The sequence below is a fragment of the Hemicordylus capensis genome, chromosome 6, assembly GCF_027244095.1.
Source record: "Hemicordylus capensis ecotype Gifberg chromosome 6, rHemCap1.1.pri, whole genome shotgun sequence".
In the NCBI taxonomy this organism is placed as follows: domain Eukaryota; kingdom Metazoa; phylum Chordata; class Lepidosauria; order Squamata; family Cordylidae; genus Hemicordylus; species Hemicordylus capensis.
The window spans coordinates 99,614,039-99,640,982 of record NC_069662.1 but is presented as its reverse complement, the minus strand read 5'-3'; the positions used below and the strand labels follow the sequence as shown (position 1 = coordinate 99,640,982).

Here is a 26,944-nt window from a genome sequence, read left to right as displayed (position 1 = left end):
GGCTTTCATGGACTAGAGCCAGCGTGGTGTAGTGGTTAGAATGCTGGTCTAGGACTGGGGACCCGAGTTCAAATCCCCATTCAGCCATGATGCTAGCTGGGTGACTCTGGGCCAGTCACCTCTCTCTCAGCCTAACCTTCTTCACAGGGTTGTTGTGAGGAGAAACTTAAGTATGTAGTACTGTTGTGGGTAAGCCGAGGGGCTTACCTCCCCACCCTGGTTCGGGTCTCTTGGTTAGGTAATTTGCCAGACACCAGTATCAGAGTTTCAAATCAAACTTTATTGCAATGACACAGAGCTCTCAAGAAAGGTGGCCGCCCCGAACCTTAGGGCAACATCCTATATATATAGCATATCGTTTATAATTTATTCTTGCATCTGCGCAGTTTAGCTCAACTGGTTCCTACAGGCCTTGATTTGCTGAGACAGTTTCTCATGTTTCCCCCTTCTCCCCCCTCCTTCCCTCGAGGAAGAGCAGGCCTGTTTAAGTTTCACTTTTGCCTGGCGAGTTGGCCTTGAGCTTCGTCTCAGCCCCAGCAAACTGGTCATGTGCTGTCTCAAAGAGATAGATGGAACAAAGAGTTGATTGTTAACTTAATCTCACACCAACTTGAGCACGAGAACTAAAGCAGGGCGAATATTTTTGTTAAAGCATGTTTTACAGAGCAATCACAAATCCCATCAGCGCAAGCAACCATCACGTATTTCATCTTTTCTCTAACAGTACACTGCTCTGGGCTCCTTGGAGGAGGAGGAAGAGCGGGATATTTAAAAAAAAAGTTAAACAACTAAATAAATAAATGTATGAATGTTGCTACTTGCTGGCAGATAGCAGCGGGGGGAGGGGTGCTAATACGCACTGCTGGATTTGGAATGGAATGGGGACTGATGCTGCTTGAAAGACCATCATTGCTTGCTTCAGTATTTGGCTGCTACTCCATGCACCATGTTTATATTTGTAAATATAACGGATATACCAAAAATGCCATAGGACTCCATGCCTTTGGAGCTGCCAAGGAGACTTGGGTAGCAGACATGGGTAGAGAATACTGTCCTGAAGGCCCAGTTGAGGACCTTCTGCATAGCCTAAAGCAGAGATGAGCCCCAAGGCACTGCCCTCCACTTACCCTACCCCATTGCAGATGGATTATTTGAAGGCAAGGCATTTTTCGCACCCACTACTAGCCATAACATCTGTGGTATGGGTTTGCTTTTGTTTTGTGGGGGTTTAAAGTATATATTTCCTTTTGCTAGATGAGATAAATCTCCGCCTCCAGAATATTATTAGTGTTCTCTAAACTATGTTTAGATGTTGGGGGTGGGAATTCAGTACTTGCCCGAGGCGCTATTTTCCCTTGATATGCCTCTGCACACAGGAAGTGTCCACACATGGCTCACAGCCACAGTGGACAACTTCAGGTCCAAGGTAGACTTCTGGTTTCATTGTTTTCTCTGTGCAGTGATGGCTCTAGGTTCTAAGAAACCCTTGGCCAGTTGCCTCAGTGGGCCCTACACTACAAGACTTGGCGAGGTGGGGGCTTATCTGGATGGCTGTCATGAAGCAGTAGAGCAGGCCTGCTCAACTTCGGCCCCCCAGCTGTTTTTGGACTACAACTCCCATAATCCCCAGCCACCATGGCCAATAGCCAGGGATTGTGGTAGGCCAACATCTGCAGGAGGGCCGGAGTTGAGCAGCCCTGCAGTAGAGTCTGCGGCAAGTCCCTCCCACCACCTCCATCATGCAAGTTGGCTCTAAAGGAAGGGGAACACAACAGGCACCTACCCCATCCATCAGTGGGCTTCTAGAAGAAGGCAGGGCTGGCCTGGCCCTGCCCAGCCCGTGTATGGGAGAGAGCTGGTCTTGTGATAGCAAGCATGAATTGTCCCCTTTGCTAAGCAGAGTCCACCCTGATTTACCTTTGAATGGGAGACTGCATGTGTGAGCACTGTAAGATATTCCCCTTAGGGGATGGGGCCGCTCTGGGAAGAGCACCTGCATGCTTGCATGCAGAAGGTTCCAAATTCCTTCCCTGGCATCTCCAAGATAGGACTGAGAGAGACTCCTGCCTGCAACCATGGAGAAGCTGATGCCAGTCTGTGTAGACAAAACTGAACTAGATGGACCAATGGTCTGACTTGGTGTAAAGCAGCTTCCTATACCCATTAGGAGAACTAGGCATTTGCCTATGGCACCAAGCGAAAAGGGGTGCCGACAGGTGCCACCTGGCAAGCCAAAAGCAGGGCTAGCCCACCTGCTAGGTAGACCTAGGTGGCTTCCTGGGGCAAAACCTATGGGGTGCACTGTTGCACCCCCACCCCCTTTGTCCACACAGGCACCACCTCCCCCTCTGTTGGCATGTGCGCACCCACCATCATCTGAACAAGCAAGCAGGTGGGCGACTGAGTTGGTGTTCCCTGTCCCTGTTGCCCACTTGGCTGCCCACTTGCTCTCCTCGCCACCTCCATCTGTTTCTCCTGCCTATGCCAGCTGCTTCTGGGCAGCCAGTCTGCTACAGCACATAACAATCATGTAATGATTGGCAATATCATTATAATGTGACGTGATAGGCCAGCTGCCCAGAAGCAGCCAGTAGTGGTAGGCAAAGGCAGCAGAGCATTGAGAACAGTACATGGGCAGGCAGACAGGTGATGGGGATGGATCACTTTCCCATCCACTTGGACAGAAATGGGGACTGCTCACCCACCCACCCATCCACCCACTTCGATGACAGGAGGCACCTGCCTGCATGGGTGAAGGGGCTGGGACATCCGCACAGGTGAAGGAAGAGGGAGGCACCAAAGCAAGGCTTTGCTTGGGAGTGCCAGCAATCTTTGGACTGACCCTGGAAGAAGATGCCTTTAGAAGAAATCCATAAAAGAGGAGAAGACCTGGAAGAGACACTGGTTTGTGGTTGTCACTTTCTTCTCCGTCTGCAAATGAGAGCTTTCCTCCAGGGACCTCTGAAGGAAGCCAAATCAAGGATGGGGAGGGTTGAGAGAGAGCAGTGAAGAAATGATTCTCAGCCCAGAGATGTTGTGCCTCCACTGCCATACAGAGGTGGGCATTGGAACTTCAAGAGGTTGGATGGATGGGCCCTCTGATAGGCATGGGTGCCCAACCTGGCCAACCCCAAAAGCCAGCCCTATTTCTCTGATTTGGGTGCTAGGGTTCCCTGCAGAAAAAGATGACTTATTTTCTCCAGGACCTCTTACCATCGCTGCCTTCAGACATACCATGAAACCTCAGGCAGACAAAACTGTGGTTAATCTGTGAGCCCAGGAATCATCCTGCAGATGATTGTCAAGCCATGGTCTCGCAGCTTCTGGTTTGTGAGCAGAGGTGACCCTCCCTCTTCCTGGTCTGCCAAGGCTGCATGACAGCATGCTCCGTAGCAGACACATTGCCAAACTGCAGGCAAGGCATCAGGATTCAGTAAAGTGGCAACCATTAGCAATGATCTTCAAGGGGGCATGCTCAGTGCAATCATGCCTTTTTGGCATCGATTGCCCACCCTCGGCAGCAAAAGGGCATTTAAACCCATTCCTCACACCACTTTAAAATGCATTTAAACCCATTTCCACACAGTGGAAAGTGGGCATTCCCCAATGTGGTTCTCTCCCTTTACATGTATTCAAACTTGGGACATGGTGATGCAGCGTCCTTGTTGTCAGGCAATGACAGGAGGCATGAAGAGATGGTGGAGGGTAGGGCAACTGATCAAAGAGGCCGCCAGCGAGAAGCACGGCAGGCATAGTGCTGATGCATTTCTGGGCTAGTCTGAGCCACCCTCTCTATGGTTTTGGGAGCAGCCACCGCACAAAACCCAGGTTAGGGCAGTGGCGGAATTCGGTTGCCACAATGACGTCTTCAAACCTGAGGTTCCAGCAGCGAAACTCACTACAAACTGAAGGTTCCGATTATGGTTTGGGGTTGAAAACCTCGGGTCAGTTGTGTGATGAAACCGCTGTTTCACGCATTCGGACGACCACAAAAACCTCTGGCACAGTTGCCTCCGTTTTGGCGTCATGTCCAAAGGTAGTCCATGTTTTCAGTTGGGCACTGCTGCAATGTGTTATAAGCACACGGAGCTGCAATGTAGATACAGGTTACTATCTTCTTTTCCTTGACAGGACTCCTGTGCCTTTAGCAATTGCCTGACCGATAGAAATGGTAACAGACAAGATTTTTCCCAATATGGAGGGGAAGTGGTGGGTGAAAATAAAATGTTCACCTGTTGAATTTTATATAATGTAGGTGTTAAATGCACAGGAGTGAGAAAATAAACACATTCGAAGTTACTTTTAGTGTCTCATGTGAAAAGGCTCTTAGGCCCAGTTCACATACTCTTGAGTCCAGAAATACTGCACATGTGGTGGAACAGAGAGATAGCAGGGCCTGCACATTTGCCCCTCACTGCCTGTGTGACTTTAAGGTGCCACAGGAACATATTAATTTATGTATTTATTTTAGGCATCTCATTATGGCTTTTCAGGCAAACCGTAAAATATTAAAATAATCATTAATGAAAAAGTTGTAGAGTAAAATAAACAATAGAAAAACATTTTAAGGCTCCATCTTTGGTAGGTATCCATATCTGGTAGGTTCTTTCATTTTTAGTTTTTATAATTCTTCATTTTTAGCCTTTAAAATAACTTTTAATTTGAACTTAATACTGATTGTGGTTTTTAACCTGACTTTTTAACTTGTTTACTCAATTTGGATAATTTTATTACTTTTATTGTATATCGTATCTATTTTATTGTTGTGAGCTGCCCCGAACAATAGTGTACTGGAGGGGTGGGGCATAAATATTTTAAATAAATAATAACAAAAGAAATAAATTAAAAGCCAGATCTTTTCATGCTGCAGCCTTAAATCAGGTTATCTGACAGCCTGGTCTGTCCTCCCCTCAGGGCAAAATGGTTCTTTGGCCATCTTGAAGTTGTTGGCAGTTGGGAAAGGGAGGGGCAGCAGGTGCTGGATGGTGGGCAGTTCACCAGGCTCTTCTGCCTTCTCTCTCCTCCCCTCAGGGCAAGATAGTTTTTCATTAGCCCTTAGGGAACAGTTGCGGTGGGAGGGTGGATTACCTCTGCTGGAGCAGTGGGAGCCGGACTGGAAGGTGGGCAGTTCACCAGGCTCTTCTGCCTCCTCCCTCCTCTCCTTAGGGCATATTTATCCATATAAAGCTTGATGTCTCAAAAACTTTAGTGTTGCTTGCCTCCAGTGAAATGTGGTGGTGAAATCACCATAATCTGCTGCTAGCAACCGGAGGGAATTCACCTTGTGCTTCTATTTTGTATCAAACGCTATGCTCAGTCTTATAAGCCTCTGCCTGCAGTCTGCAATGATGTGATCAAGATACCGGTTTACCACCTCAGTGAGAATGGCACCTCAGATAAACCGCAGTGCTGCCCTATTTTTATGAGTCTCGTTTTTGATAAAGTGTTATGTGATTTTTTTCCTGTGATAGGACTTATTGAGGTTTCTCCCCCCCACCCCAAGCCCACATGACTCTTTGTTGTTACCTGTTCTTTTCAATTGGTTGGGCTTGACATTTTAGACTGTGGCTAGTTTTGCTTATGTATGCATGAAACATCTCAACATGACTGGAAAGTATTCAGATACCTAGAATGTCTTGACATGTTCATTTCCCAAACGCTGGGTCAGTAAGGACAATACGAATGCATAAATAATCATTGCAGATGATCTGATCATGCAGGGGGGAAAGCTTTGTCTTCCACTGAATGCGACTGCATGTTGGAAAATATTTCCAAGCATGTACGAACATGCAACAAAACAGTGCAGTAACATATTTACCCAAATAGCAGGCAACTCTAAATTTAATCTGACCCCGCTTTAAAATACAGGTTAAATACAGGTTGTACGTGTATTTACCTAAAAGAAGGAGGACTTTAAATTTCAGACAACCCTTCAATTTCTAACAGCAAATAACTTGGGGGAAAACTGGTCTTGGCATCAGGGAAATATGGTATATTCCTGGTATGCATGTGTTACTTCAGCCTGTGGCTAAGCTGGTGAAAAAACAAAAGTTAGCAACAGATACAGGAGTCTGTATTCTAACTTGGGTCTTACTTCATATGCATTTTTTTCCCTGGACGTTCTTTGTGGAGGGGTCCACTCATCAGTTCTATCCATGGGCGTAGCTATGATTAGACAAAGGGAGACAGTCATCTGGGGGCCCACTGCCTCGAAGGGCCCTCCCAGAGACATGTCACATGACTCCCCATTGCCCACCCACTGAGCCCCAAGGGCCCTCAGCCAGCCTTCCTGGCCGGCAATCTAAGCAGCCAACCTGCAAGCTGCTAGAGAGCACCTTCTCTTGCCGCTCTTGTGCTAGGAGCACAAATTAGTTTGGTTTGCTTTACATCCCTGAGCATGTGCAATCCTATATGCACTTACCAGGAAAGGATCTCAGACAGTTGAATGCAGTGGAGTTTATTTTTAAGTAGGCATGCTTTCCTTGCTAGTAAGTCCTTTAGGTTTCAGTGAAATGTACTTCCAGCTAAATGTAGCTAGATTTGCTGCCTGAGGCTGCAATTCTCCACACACTGCCTGGGACTTCTACACACAGCAGGCTTTACTGCAAGTTTACTGGAAGGCTTTACTGCAAAATTGAAGTTGTCCCAAAGAACCAATGCAAAATAGTGGATTTTTTTAAAAACTCCAGATATAAATCAGGCTATACTCTAACGAGCAGTGAAAAACCTGAATTGCGTGTGAACTGCTCCCCAATAACTCACAGGGACTTCAGGGTAAATCTGGCCAATATGTTGATGTGAATTCAGTTCGTCCCTGGGTCCGCCTTTTAGCCAATCAAACAGACACAGTGGGAATCTCTTTTGAGGCAATTTATTGCACTGCAGTTGCAACAGGTAATCAGAGGGCTTTACGCTCTCAAACTGATTACAAATTGGTTATAGGTGCATCTTACATTTATACAAATAATCTGAATGATGCTGATACCCTAGACATAGTATACATGGCAACAAAATGGTGGACTAAGTATCTAGTACACATGCGAATGATTCATTGTTCATCTGGTGATCACTCCTTATTTGGTTACATCCTGTTTTCTTAACTGTCAGCAAAAGAACAATGAGAATCTTGTGAGAACCAAGTTTCATAGATACAATTTAGTGGAGAGAGATAATGACGTTGATCATGTGAGGCTGTGATGTCACTGAGCTGGGCTGGGGTTGCTTTAAGTTAGAGTGAGGTATTCTAAGTAAAATGGAGTTACTTTGGTTTTCTAAAACACATCAATGTGAATGCATCACCTCCATTCCAGAGGAGATGTGTGTTAAAGGACATTTTTTTAATTTTTACATTTTATATCGCGCTCTTCCTCCAAGGAGCCCAGAGCGGTGTACTACATACTTAAGTTTCTCCTCACAACAACCCTGTGAAGTAGGTTAGGCTGAGAGAGAAGTGACTGGCCCAGAGTCACCCAGCAAGTCTCATGGCTGAATGGGGATTTGAACTCGGGTCTCCCCGGTCCTAGTCCAGCACTCTTAACCACTACACCACGCTGGCTCTCTTTAAAAGCCTTGTGTGAAAAACCTCCTGGAATCAAACTTTACTGAATTTGTTCAGAATTCTGAGAAAACATACATAGGCTCACACTGCATGGTTGACAGTCTCCTTTGCTAATCTGCAGCGAGGGGCCAATTTTAATAATTAGTGTTTCTAGTGTGTTCTAGGCATTAAAAGTAGCACAAATATATAGTATTCAATGTATATCACTATATATTGTGAAGTGTGCTTGTGTGTATTCAGTGAAATGTATTTCCAGGCAGCATACTTATTTTGAAATATCAGACTTAAATCCTTGGGGGCCTGGGGTGTGTGGAGGCCCTGGACTTTGTGGGGGTGCCCATTTTAAAATCCTGTCTCTGGGCCCAATCCAACCTTGCTGCGCCCCTGGTTCTATCTCCTTTTCATCCAGCCCTTAAGTTTCAAATGTTAATGACTAATGAGAGGCCAGTTTAATGTTTTCATCAATATTTGTTAAGGGTGTAGGGAGGGAAAGGAATCATGGAATAGGTTATATCTAGTGGTGAATGTTGTTGTTGTTGTTGTTGTTGTGTGTGTGTGTGTGTGTGTGTGTGTGTGTGTGTGCTCCCCTGCGAACACACAAACACGGTGATCAGCAAATTAACATATTCAGATCATCTTCTCACAACCACAAGGATCCTGGTTAAAATGTTAATCAGGATCAGCAGACCCTGAAGAACTGATTGTGAGAACACAGAATTTCAGGGCAATCCTGGTCAGACTGCTCCCAATAACCAGGATTTAACCAGGATTGATAACTAGGATTGAATCCTGATCATGATTAAGTTTTTAACCAGGATCCTTATAATTGTATGAATGCAGCCTCAGTGTGCGACTTCCCCCTTGGTTGTTCAAGAGAGTTCACATATTTGTCATTGTTTTTATTTTATTTAAGGGTGAGATTAACACATATCAATAGCTTACTGTATATGTCAAACCCCTTTCCCCTCAGAAACACAATGGTGTGAAATGGATGGTGAGAAAACTAAGAATTTTAGTACCTCCCCCTCCAAAAAAGATTTTGCGACTGTCTTGGGGAACTATTGTTCAAGCTGAGAAATTTCCCTCTCTTGTTGTTGTTGTTCAATCCCTGCTTCCCCCCCCCACCACAGAATTCCATTTGCTCAGCCCACCTGCTTGTCCTTTAACTACCCTGAGCCCACAAACATTCTATCCCATTGATTTACTTGGGGGTAGTTTGAGGGGTTGGCCCCTTAGGTTTCTTTCCAGATGTTCTGATCACCAAAGTATCTGTGTATTACCTCATCTGCCAGTACCACCCACTCGCCCACAGGCACTCAGGTTATGAATCTATAACGATCATAACTTTTCCATCTCTTTCAGAGATAGATATAAGATACTGACTGCTGCATGTCAAATACTGTCTAAAACTGAAACTGTATGCCTACTATCTACATAATCTTCAGATGGCAGGTACATATGTTGAATATTAAATGTTCAATGAATATTCAAACATCCAGAAAATACACTGTCAAAATTTGCAGAAGATTTGAGAAACAGAATTTAAGAACAGCCCTGGTAGATCAGGCTCAAGGCCTATCAAGTCCAACATCCTGTTTCACACAGTGGCCCACCAAATGCTTCTGAGAAGCTCTCAGGCAAGAGATGAGGGCATGCCCTCTCTCCTACTGTTGCTCCCCTGCAACTGGTATTTAAAGTCATCTTGCCTCTAAGGCTGGAGGTGGCCTATAGCCATCAGCCATTGATAGACCTGTCCTCCATGAATTTGTCTAGGCTCCTTCTAAAGCCATCCAAGCTAGTGGCCATCACCACATCCCATGGCAAAGAACTCCATAGATTAATTATTTGTTTATTACATTTCTATACCGCCCTGTCCAAAGGCTCTGGGTGGTGCAAACAAGTAAAATACTACAACAAGCAGCATTTTTCTGCATGATCCCCACCGCACGTTAAGGTGATCTGAGTAGGTCCATCTCCAGTTACCACCGGTTCGTCTGGTGGTGACTCAGAGGCAGGCCTTCTCTGTAGCTGCTCCTGGGCTGTGGAATGTGCTCCTGGCAGAAATTCGTAATTCAATATCATTACTGTCCTTCAGGAGAGCCCTTAAAACCTATCTGTTTGGCCTGGCCTTCCAGGGTTTCAAATGACTGAAAATTTGTTTTCTAATTGTTTTAAATGGTTGCCCTGGTTCTCCAGGGTTTTTTAGCTGTTGAATTGTTTAATTGGTTTTATTCTGTTTTTATAGTTTTGATTTTAACTGTTAACTGGTTTTAATTGTTTTTATCTTGTTGTAAACCTCCCTGAGCCACTTTGGAAGTGTGGTATATAAACTGGATGGATGGATGAATGGATAAATAAATAAATAAATAAATAAATAAAAACAAAACAGGTTAAAACAATATAAAAACAAATCAAAATAGTTCAGAGCCATTTAAAACCAATTACAAATACATAAAAGCAATTTAAAAACCTTGGAAGGCCAGGCCAAACAAGCAAGTCTTTAGGACTCTCTTGAAGGCCAACAAAGAGCCCAAACTACAGCTACAGAGAAGGCCCGGTTCTGAGTCGCCACCAGACGGACCTCTCTGGATGACCTCAACATGTGATGGGGATCATACAGAAGAAGGCATTCTCTAAGGTAGCCCAGACCTAAGCCATTTAGGGCTTTATAGGTAATAACCAGCACTTAGTATTTTGCCCGGAAACATATAGGCAGCCAGTGCAACTGTTTGAGAACAGGCATAATATGGTCTCTCCAGGTTACCACAGAGGGTGGTCTGGCTGTCGCATTTTGAGCTAACTGAAGTTCCCGAACTACGTACAAAGGCAGCCCCACATAGAGCGCATTGCAATAGTTATGCCTGGAGGTTACCAACTGATGTACCACTGTGTTGAGATTGTTCTCTTTAAGGAATGGACTCAGCTGTCAAATCAGCTGAAGTTGATGGAAAGCACTCCTAGCTATAGCCTCCACCTGGGATACCCGGGTGAGGCCTGGATCCAAAAGCACTCTCAAGCTGCATACATGTTCCTTCTGTGGGAGTGTAATCCCATCCAGGACAGGGAGATCTAACTCATCTCTCAAATTCCAACCCCCCACAATGAGCACCTCTGTCTTGCTTGGATTCAGCTTCAATTTGTTGTCCCTCATCCAGCACATTACTGCCCGTAGGCAGGCATTTAGGGAATGAATGCCATTTCATGATGATGATGATGATGATGATGATGAAGAGAAATAGATTTGGGTGTCATCAGCATGCCGATAACATCCTGCGCTAAATCTCCAGATGACTTCACCCAGTGGTTTAATGTAGATGTTAAAAAGCATGGGTGCCAGAATGGAGCCCTGAGGGACTCCATATAATAGCTCCCATTTCGAAGAGCAACCATCACCAAGCTCAACCATCTGGAATCTGCCTGAGAGATAGGAGTGAACTACTGCAAAGCAGTGCCTCCTATCCTCCCCAGGCGATCCAGAAAGATACCATGGTTGATGGTATCGAATGCTGAGAGATCCAAAAGAACCAACAGAGTCACACTCCCTCTGTCAGTTCCCTGGTAAAGTTCATCCATCAGGCTGACCAAGGCTGTCTTAACCCCTTAGCCTGCTCTAAAGCCAGTCTGAAATGGGTCTAGATAATCAGTTTCCTCCAAAACTGGCTGGAGTTGGTTAGCCACCACTCTCTCAATCTCCTTGCCCAACCATGGGAGATTGGAGACCGGCCTATAATTATCCATTGCTGAGTGATCTAGGGAAGGCTTCTTAAGAAGTGGTCTAATCATTGGCTCCTTCAAACAAGGCATCCTACCCTCCCTTAGCGATGAGTTGATGGTATTACTGATGATATGAGCTAATTACATGCTGTGTGAGAAAGTACTTCCTTTTGTTGGTCCTAAATTTCCTGGCCATCAGTTTCCTGGGATGACCCCTGGTTCTAGTGTTGTGAGAGAAGGAGACAATTTTCTCTCTTTCCACTCTCTCTATTTCATGCATAATTTTATAAACCTCTACCATGTCTCCCCATAATTGCTAGGTTGATAATTGCTAGTAACTCCAGTTACTGGGGGATCCTGATTCTTGAGGTTTTCCTAATGGTCCTCAGAGAATTCCTGCTGGTACATCTGCCCATTGAAGCCCAGTCTTTATAATACAGAGATGACTTAGCTGATGGACAAGGTCACTTCTGAGCAGAAATATTATTTCTCCTGCTATCTTTGCTTCCACACAGTGCCATCTAGTGGAGCTGTTTCAAGTGGTAAGGGAGTTATACAGATCCCGAGTTACCATAGCGTACTTTTGGCAGTCTACTGTGACTTATTTGTTGTGCACTTTGCAAATAAAATCTGCAAATATGTGGTGCATTCCTTTTTACCCATGCTGGGAAAAGCGGATAATATTACAGTGATATTGGTAATTTAGCCTTAAATTGTGATGTAAATGACTCCTTTACACAGAGTTGCTTGTTTGCTTCTTCTCTGTGGTTAGTGGAACCTTTTTCATGCATACTCTTTGGCTGCAAGTCATGCACCATGAAAAGACCTCTCATGTAATTTCATTTGGATTAATATTCAGGTTTTTGACTCTCTTGCTAGTTTTGATAATTCACTTTCTTGGTGGGAGCTCATATGTGAAATATTTCTTTCAGTCGCAGAGCCAGCCGAACGGCGGCCTGGGGCTGGCCCCACTCAGCGGCACCCTCCAGATGCACCCATGCGCATGATGTCACACACAGAGGGGCGTGGCTCAGGCTCCAGAGGAGCCCAGAGCGAACTCCCCCCTCCCACGCCCAGGCTGCCGAGAGCCCAAGCAAACTCTCTGTTTGTTATTTCAGGCAGCGCCGGTTGCCTGATACGACATTTTCCCCTTTCTCTCCCTGATGACATCACGCACAAAGGGGGCCTGGCCTGGGCTGCCAAGAGCCCGAGCGAGCTCTCAGCTGCCTGATAGGATGTTTTCCCCTTTCTCTCCCTGACGACATCACGCGCAAAGTGGGTTATTTCAAGCAGTGCCGGCTGCCTGATAGGATGTTTTCCCCTTTCTCTCCCTCTCTGGAGGAGGGAGGGAGGGAGAGGAAGGGGAAAACTTCCTATCAGGCAGCCAGTGCTGCTTGAAATAACCAACAGAGAGTTTGCCCAGGCTCTTGGTAACCTTTGGTGACTGTACAGTTTGATTACTGGCTGAAGGACTTATTGCTGACATGCTGTGCTGCCGTTGTTTTCTTGTCAGATGCATTTTCATTAATCTTGTTCTGTATTTGTAAGCTTCCAGATTTCCTTTTTGTAAGAGAGGCAGGGGATATATAAATAAATACATACTGGCGGTTGAAATGTACAATTCTGGAAAATAAACAATTATCAAATGTTTGATAATGGCCTCCTTTTCTCTTTGCCCCAGAAACAGCACCTATAATTCCTCAACCTTTGATGAATCTGATGAATTGCAAATGGCTCAGGATGCAGAGATATGTTTGCTGAAGTCAGGAGAATTGATGTAAGCAAAATCCATTGCTCAGGCTCTAGAAGTTTTTGAAGAATAAAGCCTGCATTTGTGCCCTGCATGTCTGAGCAGGCAGGACTCCAATGTACTTTTGAGGTTGTTGCTTGCATGTAATTAAAGCAAAATTTAACCTTAAAGGAAGATCTAAGATAATGCAGACTTGATGAATCATGTCATCTCACTTTTGAAATGTTGCAGTGCTTGCTATGTGGTAGACAGAAGGAAATTAACTTGCCTGTTTGCTCCTTTTGCCAAATGGTAAAGCACTATAATGAAAGTAAACTTACTGAACTCCCCAAGGTGTTATAAAACATTCATTTTCATTCTTCACCATTAGAATTGAGGTTTAACCATTTTGCTGGATCATCACATCATAAGCTCTGTCAACAGCTGAAACAGAAAAACCAGTTCCAACCCCCCCTGGTAAAGTAGGACATGAATGGGATTCAGAGGGCATTTATCTTAGTTTAGCCCCATTGAATTGCATGTGACCTTAGTGGAACCACGGATTGATGCTGTAGGGTGGAAATCCAGAGGATTGCAGGCAAAAGAAAAACATCCGCTCCATGCACAGGTTATGTGCATGTTTAGCTGTGTGAAACAGGCTGCTTATCTACACAAGCAATTATTTGGGTGTTTATTGATTTTCTTTGCATGAGAGTCTTGCAAGAATACGGAAAAATATTTGCTCTGCAGGCAGAAACCAGCTTCTGCAGGTAAAAGAGGATACTTAGATCTCAGTTAAGGTTTCCTTGTTAAAGGAGAGAGTAGGTAGATGAAGTAAAGAAACATGAATGAGAGCCACGGTGATACAGTGGATGGAGTGTCAGGCTTGGACCAAGGAAAGATGGATTCACATCCCTGCTCAGCAGCAAAGCTTATACCTTGGACAGCTCCTGGCTAGGATGATTCGCAGCATAACAGCTCCGTAACACTGTACCCAGAGCTGCTGCAGACTTCTTCAGGAGCTCCAACGCTGTTCAGAAGCAGCAGTTGCAGAAGGAAGGTTTCCTCAGATTTCCCCATTCGCGACAGGGGAACCCTGCAGAAACGCTGCTTCTGAACAGTGTCAAGGCTGCCTTTGAAGTCCACAGCAGCCCCAGGGTGCAGCATTATGGAGGCGTAACTCTGTGCATCATGTTAGCCCCTGCGTCACAGCCTGATCTACCTGGCAGGCTGTTGGGGTGGGGGGGGGGGTGGGATGACTCCATCTATAGCATCCAAAGTTCCTTGAAGAAAAGGAGGGATGTAAACATGATAAATGAATGACATGATCCGTGCAAAGACCTTGTACAGCGCCTTAAATGGGCAACAATCTTACAGGAGTTGGCTTAGGGTCACCACGCATTATGAAAGGAGTGAACCCAATACATGTTTCTGCTATGAGTCCCATAACATGTGAGCTCACGGAGCATACATCCTGCAGGACCTAGACCTTGCTTTGTATAACCAGTTTATATACTTTTTAGAAAACGGAGTTTTCCTTTCACAGGCTATGGGACTCACTGTGAAAACAGGCGATGTGACTCACTGTGAAAACAGGAAGTAGACACACAGTGACTTGACCCTGTTCCAAATCTTGTGAAGGGACCCTGAAATGCTGAATTTTTATAATAGAGAATGCTCCTCAAGAAGGAAAGGAGCCTCCATATTTCTTGTTTTCTATGCTCATGTGTGTTATCATTCAAATCTGGCACTCTCACCTGTTTCCCTCCCCCACCTTTTTAGGAACAAGCTGCCTCTCACTGTGGAAGATATCTTAAAGTTTGGAGAAGCTAACAGAGAGCTGTTCATTAAGTCAAACACCTACAGCATTATTCCTATCACCGTGGAGGAAACTGGCCTTACAATAAGCTGGATGTTTTCATCAGACCCAAAGAGCATCAAATTCAGTGTGGTGTACCAAGAGTCAGAAGAGACCCCATGGGATCAGTGCAAAGTGAGGCAGATTCCTTTATTAAGGGATTGGTTTCCTTCACTGGGCTAGCTTTGGCACTGATCTTAACTATAGCCCTATTCAGACATTGCCCAGGCTTAAGCAGAGAAGCCTAGGCTTGGCTGCCCATGAGCACTGCCAGGATTTGTGCAGATCCTGGCAGTGCTGTGGCACTAAACCCAGCGCTGCCATCCGTCTTGTAGCCGGGGTAAAGAGCATCAGCTCCAGAATCATGTGTCAGCGCGAGCTGCTTGCAGCTTGCGCTGACATAGAGATGGGTTCCCAGAGCACCCGTCTCCTGGGGAATCCCCCAGTGCACTGTGGGATTCTTGGCCTCAGAGCAATCCTCCCTGCTCTGCACTGCATGGAGCAGGGCTGATTATGTGGGAGCGTGGAGCGCACTCCCACCAAGCAGCAGAGTATTGTCTGGGGGGAAAGCAAGGTTAGAGAAGCCTTCTACCCCGTAGGTCTGCCCAGAATGGTCCCTTCATGTCATCTTGAATGTACAGATGTCTGTACACTTGTACATGTTCTTGTGTGAATGACTGTACCTGCATTCATTTTAAAAGTGTCCGGCGAGGCTTGCTGTCCTTACCTTCGAGGGCAGAGTGGTGAGGGAACAGGGATGGGTGGCGGCCGAGGAGAAGTGGCGGAAAGACTGCCATTGGGCAGGGACTCAGCTCCAGTGGAGGAGGAACAGAGCCCTGAAAAGGCCGAAGGAGAGGCATGCGAAGATAACATCAGCAGCATGCCTCCCAAAGGGAGGGGGTCTGAGCAGGAGGAAGGAGAAGGGGGAGAGGCCGTGGCAACAGCTGAAAGGGGTAATCAATTACAGGTAATAAAGAGGGGCGTTGGCCCCGTAATTGGGGGCGGGCAATGCATAGCCTGTGAGGAGGCATATGAGGAGCTGGCCGGGGACGAGAGGCTGGCTGGTGGAATCGGGGGCCCCCAGAGAGCGGCAGGCACAAGGAGCAAGCAGCCTGGGACCGAGGAGGCACAGGGTGATGCTCAACCCCCTCCCTGTCCCTGCTCTGAGGCCGGACCCGATAAGCTTAGCCAGGCTTGGTAAAGGGGACAGGGACGTGTAGCTGGACAAAAAGTGAATGTGGATACAGGCCCCTCAAATGCATGGCACAGATAGGAAGTGTACTGCTGTACCTGATATCATAGCTTACAGGATCCTGTATTGAGCATGTGAGTAACTGTACCTATGTATAGAACTGTACTCAAAGATAGTTTGATTCAGTTGAAAGATACAAAGTTCCTCCAAGCAGAAACCATTTCAAGCTTTGTTCTGTGACTTTTACAGGTTCTTATTCCTATGACTCGGTGTAACTCTCATAATGAAACAATCAGAGGGAAGGTGAAGGTTAGAAATGCTGGGATCTATATACTTGTATTTGACAACACCTTCTCAAGGTAAGTGCAACTGGAGTATGGACTGAAATAAATAGAATGTCACCCTTTGTAGAATAGATGCTAAATAGGCTAATAGGCTGTTTGGCTTAGGATTCTTTGTGGGTGTGTAAAAGTGGGTGGGTATTTTAATTTGGCTTCTGTTTGAAATCCTGGGTGAGTTTAGTTTTAATGTGCCTGGGTCTGTCTGGAGATGGGAAGACGTGGTATATCCACTGATTATGGTGCAGCTATTCCAGTGGTTGTGAGGAGTAGAAGAAGTAACGTGGGGAATAGAAGGCTGTTACAGGGGAAGGAAAATCAGAAACTTAATTGCTGTTTCCCCTTCTGGCTATCCTGCCAGCTCTTTGACATTGAAAGCAATGCCAACCACCCACAGAGCCTCGCCTTGCTCCTTTGTAATGCCAGGTCGGTCCAGAATAAACCTGAAATCATCCATGATCTGATTCTGGATGAAGGGGCTGATCTGGTATGTATTACAGAGACTTGGTTGGGGAAGGCTGGTGGCCCAGCCTGCTCCCAACTTCTCCCTGCAGGATACTCTGTTGAGGAGCAGGGGAGGGGACATGGGCGGGGAGTTGGAGTGGCTGTGGTCTATGAGAACAATATCTCCCTTGCCAGGATCCTGTTGAAGTATCTGACCATATTAAATGTGTGTACTTAAGTTTGGGGACCAAGGATAGACTAGGAGTTCTGTTGGGGTACTGATCACCCTGCTACCCAACAGAGCCTAACTGAGCTGACGGACTTGGTCTTGGGCTTGGTGTTGGAGTCTCCCAAGTTTTTGGTGCTGTGGGACTTCAATGTTCACTTCGGGACCAATTTGTCCAGGGTAGCTCAGGAGTTCATAGCACAACTATGGGCCTATCCCAAGTGATCTCGGGACTGACGCATATTGCTGGTCACACACTTGATCTGGTCTTTCACTTTAAACAGAGTGGTGTTCCATGGGTGGGGACTTCTGTGATTTCCCCATTGTCATGGACGGACCACCACCTGGTTAAGGTTGGACTCACGACCACATCTCACCTCTGCTGGGTCAGAGGGCCCATAAGGATGGTCCATCCGAGAAGGTTATTGGATCCAATAGGATTCCAAGAAGCCTTGGAGGGATTTAGTCTTAGCTTTGCCAGTGATCCTGTCGATACTCTGGTGGAGAATTGGAACAATCAGTTCACCAGGGCAGTGGACACAATCACTCCTAAGCATCCTCTCCAACCCGCTTCGAAACTGACTCCTTGGTCTACGAAAGAACTACGGGGGCTGAAGCGGCAAGATAGATGACGAGAGCGCAAGTGGAGAAAAACTTGACTCGAATCCAACAGATTATTACATAGAGTGCATTTGAAGATCTATTCTTAGGCTATACGTGCTGAATCCAGATAAGACAGAGGTACTTATTGTGCGGGGTTGGAACTTGAGAGGCTATTTTGATCTCCCAGTTCTGGATGGAGTCATGCTCCCTCGGAAGGAACAGGTACACAATCTGAGGATGTTTCTGGATCCAAATGTCTCCCTGGTGTCTCAGGTTGAGGCGGTGGCCAGAGATGCTTTCTATCAGCTTCGGCTGATATGCCAGTTGCATCTGTTTCTTGAGATGAACGGCCTCAAAATGGTGGTACATATGCTGGTAATCTCCAGGCTGGACTACTGCAATGTGCTCTATGTAAGGCTGCCTTTGTACGTAGTCTAGAAACTGCAGTTAGTACAGAATGCAGTGGCCAGGTTGGTCTCTGGGTCAGCTAGGAGAGACTATATTACTCCAGTGTTGAAAGAGCTACACTGGCTGCCGATAAGTTTGTGGGCAAAATGCAAGGTTCTGGTTATCTATCTATCTATATATAATTCTCTAAGTCATACCCATGGCTAATCCCGTGTGTAGCAGCTCTCGTGAGAGTTTGCGAGCAGAAGCACCATTTTGATTAGACAGTGGAGATTCCATATGCAGATAGGGAGGAGAAGCCTGTGAGAGCAGAAGCATCATGGTAATTGGGCAGTGGGAATTCCATATGCAGATAGTGGGGAGGAGCCTGTGATGTTTAAGGTCAGTTGGAATGCAACTGTTACTGGTCGGAAGATGTTCTTGATTGTAAAGGAGAGGAATCTCTCTATATAAAAGGATAGTGGGCAGCGGTCTGTGAAGAGAGGGGTCGTGAGGGAGGAAATAGCCCCTTCTGGAGAAAGAGGCTGCTGTTGTGTGAATTAGATAAGGAAACAAGATGAACAAGATCAGTTAACTCAGAAACGGGGGGAGAGAGAGAAAGAGGGAGAGAAGAAGGGAGGGGAAGAAAGAGGGGAACAGCGAGTGGAGGAGAGAGAAAGAGAGAAAAAGAAGGGAGGTGGGAAATGAAAGAAGGAAGGGCAAGCAATGGGCCCAAGCCTGTCAGTGGCCTGAGCGAAATGAGCAGCCATATCAGCACCTATTGGCAGCAAGGAAGGGCCCAGTCAACCACTGCTGCTGTTTGGGGGAGGCAGGCAGGCAAGGGACAGGCCCGGGCCTCTCAGCAGCCTGAGGGGAATGAGCAGCCAAGGTGGTGTTGGCAGCGAGGAAGAGCCCGGTCAACCACTGCTGCTCCTGTGGGGAGGAGCAGGAGTGGGATGAGGGTGGGGAGGTCTCTTGGGATAGGGGTCTGCAGCTTGACCAACAAGCACCAGCAACACTGCAGCCGCAACCAAGAGGGGTGAGGGGGATGGAAGCAACCAAATGGAGGAGGAGGAGCAGGAGTGCAGCTCAGGTGAGGGTGGAGAGATCTCTGAGTTGAGGGAGGCTGTGGCAGGGGGTGAGGGGAGCAATCAAGTACTAGCTCGCAGATGCTCTGCGCAGGTTAAGCTAGTTACCTATAAAGCTCTGAACAGCTTAGGCCCTGGGTATTTAAGAGAATGTCTTCTTCACCATGATCCTCATCGCCCGTTAAGATCATCTGGAGAGGTTTGCTTGTGGCTGCCGCCAACTCATTTTGCAGCTACTCGGGAATGGGCCTTCTCTGTTGCAGCCCCTGGACTTTGGAATATGCTCCCTGTTGAAATAAGCGCCTCCCCATCTCTGTCAACTTTTTAAAAGACACTGAAGACACATTTATTCACCCAGGCTTTTAATTAGATTTATAGTTTTAGTACTTTTAATGTTGGGTTTTAACTGATTTTAATGTTTAAATTATTTTAATTGTTTAATTGATTTTAATGTTAAACCACCCAGAGATGCAAGTTTTGGGTGGTACAGAAATATGGTAGATAGACAGACAGACAGACAGACAAAATTATTTATTATTCTCTCTAAATCAGGGCAGACTCCAGGTGTTGGCCAGGCCAGGCATAGCCCAGGGGCCCAGGCCATCAGAGGGCTCATAGCCAACCCCTGAGGGCCTCCAAACCCCAAATGATGGGTGCTAGGAGAAGAAAATAAGGCTGACATGATGAGGAAAATTACTCAAAGTAGTCCAACTAGCATTGCCTAATGTGTCGTTTAGTTTAGTTTAGTTTAGTTTAGTTTAGTTTAGTTTAGTTTAACTGTACTACTTTGAGTAATTTTCCTCATCATGTCAGCCATTAGGAAAATGTAGTTACAGCTAACTAAAATCTCATTGATTTGGGGGATTATGTTACTTTTTTTAAAAAATCGTAGCTTACAGGATTATTGTCCTCTACAGTCTAAACTCATCTGATGTTTTCTTCTGTTGTTTTTGTTTGATCTAAGATTGTAAATAAACAACTAACTAACTAACTTCTGTTGTTTTTTCCCCTACAGGTTTCTCTCAAAAAAAGTATTTTTCCACTTAACTGTTCAGCACCCTGTGATCTATGACGGAAGTGATTTCCCATAGCCTTTCATATATATAATATTTATATATTGTATCTTTTTAAAATTATATTTTTAAGAAACCTTATTTATATATAAATAAGCACTAAAAACACAGATGTGTTTGAAGCCCCTTTGGAGCTATGCAATAATTCTAACTTTGCCTATTTGTAGGTACAAACATAAAGGAAAGATCTTTCATAGGAACACTAACAATTCTGGACTGTGTGCCAATTGTTCAAAAGCCATTGGATTGTAGCCAAAGAATGTGAATCCTGACTAAACACTACTGAAATCGATGGAGACACGTTTGTGGTGACTAACTTACGGCCTGTTTCTTTCAGTAGGGCTTCATCCAGATTCACTTTCTTTGGATGCATCCCATTTTGTTTACTGAAACAAAAAACAAAAATAAATAAAACTATGCAGTGTTGCATTTGATGCAAAAATAGTTCGCAATCCAAAATACGCATTTTTCAAAGGGTTCATTTGCTTTGGATTTAGTCAGTCTAGGTCAGAAGCGTACATAACTATTCTGACCGTCTGTATCCCTAGTTTCAGTCTTTCCCCCATATATTTTGTTTCTCCAGATCCAGTTCATCAGATGCTATTTTGTCCATGCACAACCTCTAGCCCACTCGCAGAGTTTTTGCAATGAAATATTTTCTCAGAAATAGGCATGTCACTCTTTTTGTGTACATTTTCACACAAAGCAAAGGTGCATACAGATATATATAATTTGAGTGACAAATCCACTCTGGAAGTGCATTCATTGCATTCCGCTCCACCCCACCTCAAACATGGCATCTCTTCTTTTCCAGATCAAGCTCAGGGGGAAACTGGTCCTTTGCCATTGCAGCAGAAGCGATGCGTAGTGCTGATTGGCTGAAACTAGTGATGTCACAAGTACTATTTTGAGTAATTACTCCCCCTCCTCAAAAAACTTTTTGGAATCAAGTTTAACATTATTTTTGCTTTCCTTGTGTTCTAAAGGGGATGAATGTACATTTAACTGAGTACATGCACATGCAGATATATGTATAAAATGCTTAGCCTGCCTAAAGATTGGGGGAAACAAGTCTTAAGACTGAATCAGCACTCAAATTAGTGGCACACGCATCTGTCCTTTTTGCAGCAAGGGCCAGTGAAAGCTGGGCTCACCCCAAGGGGATGGAAATCTGAACAAGTCCTATTTTTAAGGTATGTCTGTATGCACCTTTAGGCAAGGATATGAGCAGTTGTGATTTTATAAATAATGGTGCTGTCTAGTGCTTGCACATTTGGGGTTGGGGGAGACACATGATTTTCGTTGATTTCCCCCTTCCTTCCCTAGTCCCCTGCACCCTCAAGCATCTGCTCCTGAGAGTTGGAGGACCCTCTGGTACATATGTCCAGGGGATGCAGGGGGTTGGAGTGGAAAGAAGATACTGACAAAAACTGCACAACCCACCCACCCCCACATGAACACTAGATACTACAAGAGGAAAGATGGGGTTTGGATGCAACCCAATGTGAGTAAATGAGTAAAGTGAAACTGATTTTATACCTCTAAAACAATTTCTTAAGTTGTTTTCTCAGGAAAACACAAAATGCGTTCATTCTGTTTTTGTAAGCAACTAACTGAAATGGTTCTATTTTGCAAAATTTCCCAATGTGTTATAAAAACCTTTCTGGCTAGAAAGAATTATCACAGGAATTACAGATTTCCTGTGGAGAATAATCAGTATTTATAAAATTGTACACTTGAAGAACTTTGAAAATTTCCACCTGCAGACCATTAAGCTCCAGTGCCAAGGCCAACATTGCTATGAAAATATGGAGAACTATGGATATGTCATGCAATTTGTGAGGAGCATGTAGAAGGTGGCACTTTGTTAAGCAATATTTTGTATGGAGTAGATGAGACCCCCCCCCTCTATATGACAACAGCCAGGAGGTTTTGGGTTGCATCCTGCTTGAGTCCTGTTTGCTATATATACTTGCTAAGCTTATACTAAACCTTTTCCCATATTAGCAGCAAAGAAGTTGCCATGGTAAAGGTGTGTAGGAAGAGAAGCTTGGGCTGTTTTGCTTTCTAAAAGCATACAGTTCTAAGACTGTCTCCAATTTATTTGTCCAATTTAATTTAAAAGGCCCAATTGTAAATTTGCTGGCAACCTTATCCTATCCTTAATGCTAATGATGCATGATGGGAAAAGGAGGAAGATAATCTGGTTCCTCTTTTAGCAAAAGGGTGCTAAACTGTGTGAGGAATGGAAGTTACAGCAGTACAGGACAAAGCTGTAGTAACATCACCTGTTACTACAGCTCTGTACTACAGCAGTAGAGAGCTGTGGTAACATTTCCATTGCCATCAGAGCAAACACCAAGCCAGCCAGGGACATACATTTTGGGTGGGATATAAATATGTCAAATAAAAATAAATAAATAAATAAATCATGTCTTTTAGTAGGCAGAACATCCAGTATGCTACCATTATTCTTCTGCTTTCATCCTCACTGCCCCACTTGTGTACATGTTCTGTCAGTCAAGGCTATGTGACACAGAAAGGGGGACTTAGTTATCTGTACAGTGCTGGTATTGCTGTGAAATACTGGGGCAGATTTGAGTACTGGGTAAAATCAGGGCAGTGGGGCAAGGGGAAAGTGTTCATCCAGCATGCAAGCCCCCTGGCTAAGAAGAAAACACAATAGAAGTATTGCAGAGAAGCAATACAATATGAATTATGCATTTGCCATCTCATTATTGAATTATTGCCATCTCATTATTCTTCAAGTGCTAGGAGTGTGTTTTACTTTGAACTGAAGCAATAGGACTTTCACATGAAAAACTGAAATACTGTTTGCCATGGACTGTGCAATATAAAATGGATTTTGACTTGAAATCCATGTAGTGTTTTAGCTGTGGTTTTCTAATCTATTTTGCTATGGGGTTTTGGAGAGAATGACAACCTTGCAAAGCTGTTTTTGATTTGAATTAATATGAAAGGGATACTGTGCTTTATATGTATGATTTTAAATATATTTGGTGAAAGAAAAAGATGTCTGGATGCTTTTTTCCCCTTCCATTTGTATTTTAAACCTTTCATGACAAGGTTTTCACCATGCTCTTTACAAATGAACATAGGGTTGTATCCAAAGCAAGTGAATCCTGACTAAGCACTCCTGAAGTCAGTGAGACTATGGAGCTCTTCTCATGATCAGTGAGAGGAGCTCTGGGGAGGGCTTTGAGGAAGGTGGGTTTAACTTGTCTTCCCCGCAGACGATCTCCATTCGTTCCCTAGGCAGGCGGATTGCCCACCCAGACGACCGGTGGCTCGCTCAGCAGCTCCGAGGGTCAGGGTGCTGGGACTCACAGCCGCGCATCGCCCCTCCCCCCGGAGCTCCAATAATGCACCACATGATTGCACAGTGCATTTTGGGGATCCCCCCCACAATCCGTCCTTTGCAACTGATCATGTGTCAGTTGCAAGCAGCCGCGACTGACAAATGATTTAAGAGAGCGCTCGCTCTCTTAACCTCTTTTTAGAGAGAGGTTACTTAGGTGGGTTTGCCACCTTGTAGCCACCAGGATCAGGCCCGATCCCAGCGTTTCACACACACTTGCAAAACCGGGCTGGGCTCCCTTAGTCTGGGTTTTGCACATGCATGCGAATAGCCTCTATATTTAGTCCCATCGATTTCAGTGGTGCTTAGTCAGGATTCATTTGCTTTGGATACAACCTACAGCATCTTTGTTTTGTGGTGCTCACTGAAAACTAACAAACCAATACTTGCCAAATAAGTCTTATTATCAAAAGTGCAGAGTTGCCATTTTCTTTCACTTCATAGTATATCTGCACCAACAATCCCTACTGCATTCCATTCCAGTTTGCCCTTCATCTCAGTACTAATCTTGGCACATTTTCCAGAATTCCATGTTTTCTCCTCTTAGTATTCTGGGTTCGGGTTTGTTTTGTTTCTAAAATAACACCAGAGCTGCAATTCTGTGAAGAGTACGCCTCCCTGAATACAGTGCAACATACTTCTGAGCAACTACATGTAGGACTCTGCTGTACATTTGCATGAATTTGGCTTCCACAGAAACAAAGAAGGTGGAGACTAAATATCTTCCCTGTTTTGGAGCGGGGGGTGGTGGGGGTGGCTTTGCTGATACGTCAGCTACACCCATTTCTAGAATGAAAATGACCTTGAAACAGTGGTACATATGCTGGTAACCTCCAGGCTTGTCTACTGTGGAGCTGCCTTTGTACATACTCTGGAAACTCTAGTTGGTGCAGAATGCAGCAGCCAGACTGGTTTCCAGGATAACTCGAAGGGCCCATATAACTCCAGCACCCCATGGCTTGGTATGGGAAGTTTCAAATGGTTGTTGCCATCTTCTCTTAGCCTTGACTGATGAGAAATAGATGTCAAAATAAGTGTTGCTTTCCTTCCTGGCCCCTTGGCCATTTCAATCTCTTATGGATATTAATGTGGGAGTGGGAGAGACCAGGTGTGGAGGAGAGTAGGGGTAGGGTTACAATGGGGTTCTTTAGTTATACTGAGTGTGGCTGCCAGGGCCTTGAGGATTGCAACAATAGTATACATAAGAAGGTATCTGCATTTCTCCTAAGCAAAGGCCCTAATGAATATAACTAATGGGGAATTTGGGATTTCACCTAATCTAACTTTCAAAGCTACAATTTACACCCAGCAAGGTCATTCATGGATCTCTCAGCAAGTCCAGTGTTTGGTTCCTTTGGAGTGATTTCCGATCTTCACAACTCTTTGTATAAACAGTGCCTGCATTCAAGCTGAACAGAAGTGAATAAAATCATTGTAATGGGGAATAACGGGGCGAAAGGTTACTGGGGACTAGGGGTTCCCCTAACACAGCCCCCCAACCCATTTCTCATGGAGTTTTGCAGCATCACTAGTGATGAAGGAATATGTTCAGCGACTCATACGGGAACACTATGAAAAGATTATAACCAGCCTGTGGCGAAATGTAGATAACCCTCAGAAACCCTCAGAAATGTAGATAACCCTCAGAACCCTCAAAAAGCCAGATATCATCTTATTACATTGCTTTCGAGCTTCAGAGTTCTGAACAACATGCAGTTATAATGAAAGTGGCTTACAAAAATCAGGGTATTTTAAAGTTAGTCTACTTTTCTTCCTCTAACCACATGCAAAGGATTACATGAATAGTGACAAAGGTCTCTGGTAAAGGCCATTTTAGCAGAATGCTGCAGCTTTTAGTTATATGTGAGTATGTTTTTGACCTGAGCTGTGAATGTTTTACTGAGTGAAACAGTAAAACTAGCCCTGTATCTCTGCTGAGAAACTATGCGACCATCACGTCTGACTAGCAGTTTTGTGAAGCGGTTGTTTTTCATGGAGGACAGGTCTAACAACGGCTACTGGTTGGAGAGCTATAGGCCACCTCCAGCCTCAGAGTCAGGATGCCTCTGAATACCAGTTGCAGGGGAGTAACAGCAGGAGAGAGGGCATGCCCTCAACTCCTGCCCGTAGGCTCCCAGTGGCATCTGGTGGGCCACTGTATGAAACAGGATGCTGAACTAGATGGGTTCAGCAGAGCTGTTCTTATGTTATTATGAAGCATTTGCCTTATCACATAGAACAGCTTTACAAGGAACGCATATACAAGAGGAATTCTTGCAAAGTGAGTTGGAAAGATTGGTTGGTATCTAAAGGCAGTAGTGCAGTCTCAATGCCATCAAGATAACTGGGATTTAAGAAGTTGCCTCTGCATTTTAGGTCCACTGATTCCTGTGGAAATTACAGCTATTCTATACATTTTTAAAATTTATTTAACATATTTCTATACCACCCAAAACTTGTGTCTCTGGGCGGTTTACAATTAAAATTATTTAAACATTAAAATCAATTAGAACCCAACATTAAAAGTATTGAAATACATGATGTGGCAACAAACCATTTAAATAACCTATATGGAACTGTACCAATCCAGGCTGTCTGATTAGTGTGCCTGTATGATACCCACATTTCCAAACGTGTGTTTTTTTTTCATTCATTACATTTTTAGGTGTGCACATCCAGAGTTCTGTGACACACATACACACACACCAGGTACATTCTTGATTGGATTGCACTCATGGTTAGTGATTAATTGCATTGGCCCTTTTTAGTATCATAAATAAGCATCTTACAGGGTGAAAGATAGTGAAATCATAAATTAAGCTGTGTTGGGCAACTAATGAAATATTATCTGAATATATCATTTCAGAGCATTGTATTTGGAAGAGCTCCTTTCCCCCTTGTGAATTATGCTGTCCTTTCTGCTGATTGCCCATGAAACAATGTTGTGACACATCCTGAAAGATTTCTGATTTCTAGATAAAGAGGACATTGCACAGTATCTGTCTGTGACATCAGAATAACAGAGTTCTCTGGTTCTGCTGTGCATAGCCAAGGAATTCCCCATGGCGGCTTGGATCAGATATCAGAGTGATAAATACTAAGAAGGGTTTGGAGTAAATAATTTGTTTGAACCCAGGCATTCCAGATAGCCCATAAAACATTTGCAGGAGGAGCTGTGAAATAACTGTTTCTGATTTTCAACACAAATAGGCTGAATTGAACAATATTTGTCCCCATGCGGCATATATACATGGTGGAGAGAGAGAGAGAGGCTAGGGAAGGGTTTACAGCAAATCTTTATAGTGTTCTGTGCCCCCAACCCCACTTTTCTGATTGGTGAGAAGGACCAAGGGTG

The 26,944-nt window shown here is 44.7% G+C and overlaps 1 protein-coding gene across 8 annotated transcripts in view; it reads left to right on the top strand.

The window, feature by feature from the left end:
• Window positions 1-23,242, top strand: part of FYCO1 (FYVE and coiled-coil domain autophagy adaptor 1) — a 118,679-nt gene extending 95,437 nt beyond the window's left edge. For 7 of the 8 annotated variants that reach the window (XM_053259589.1, XM_053259588.1, XM_053259592.1 and 4 more), the window contains 4 exons: window positions 12,954-13,049; window positions 14,784-14,994; window positions 16,301-16,410; window positions 20,153-23,242. In XM_053259589.1, coding sequence (XP_053115564.1) covers window positions 12,954-13,049; window positions 14,784-14,994; window positions 16,301-16,410; window positions 20,153-20,228 — 493 coding nt within the window. In that variant the 3' untranslated portion in view covers window positions 20,229-23,242. The remainder of the gene's footprint in view (window positions 1-12,953; window positions 13,050-14,783; window positions 14,995-16,300; window positions 16,411-20,152) is intronic. The other variant, XM_053259593.1, reaches the window with a different exon arrangement.
• Window positions 23,243-26,944: the final 3,702 nt, after the last annotated feature.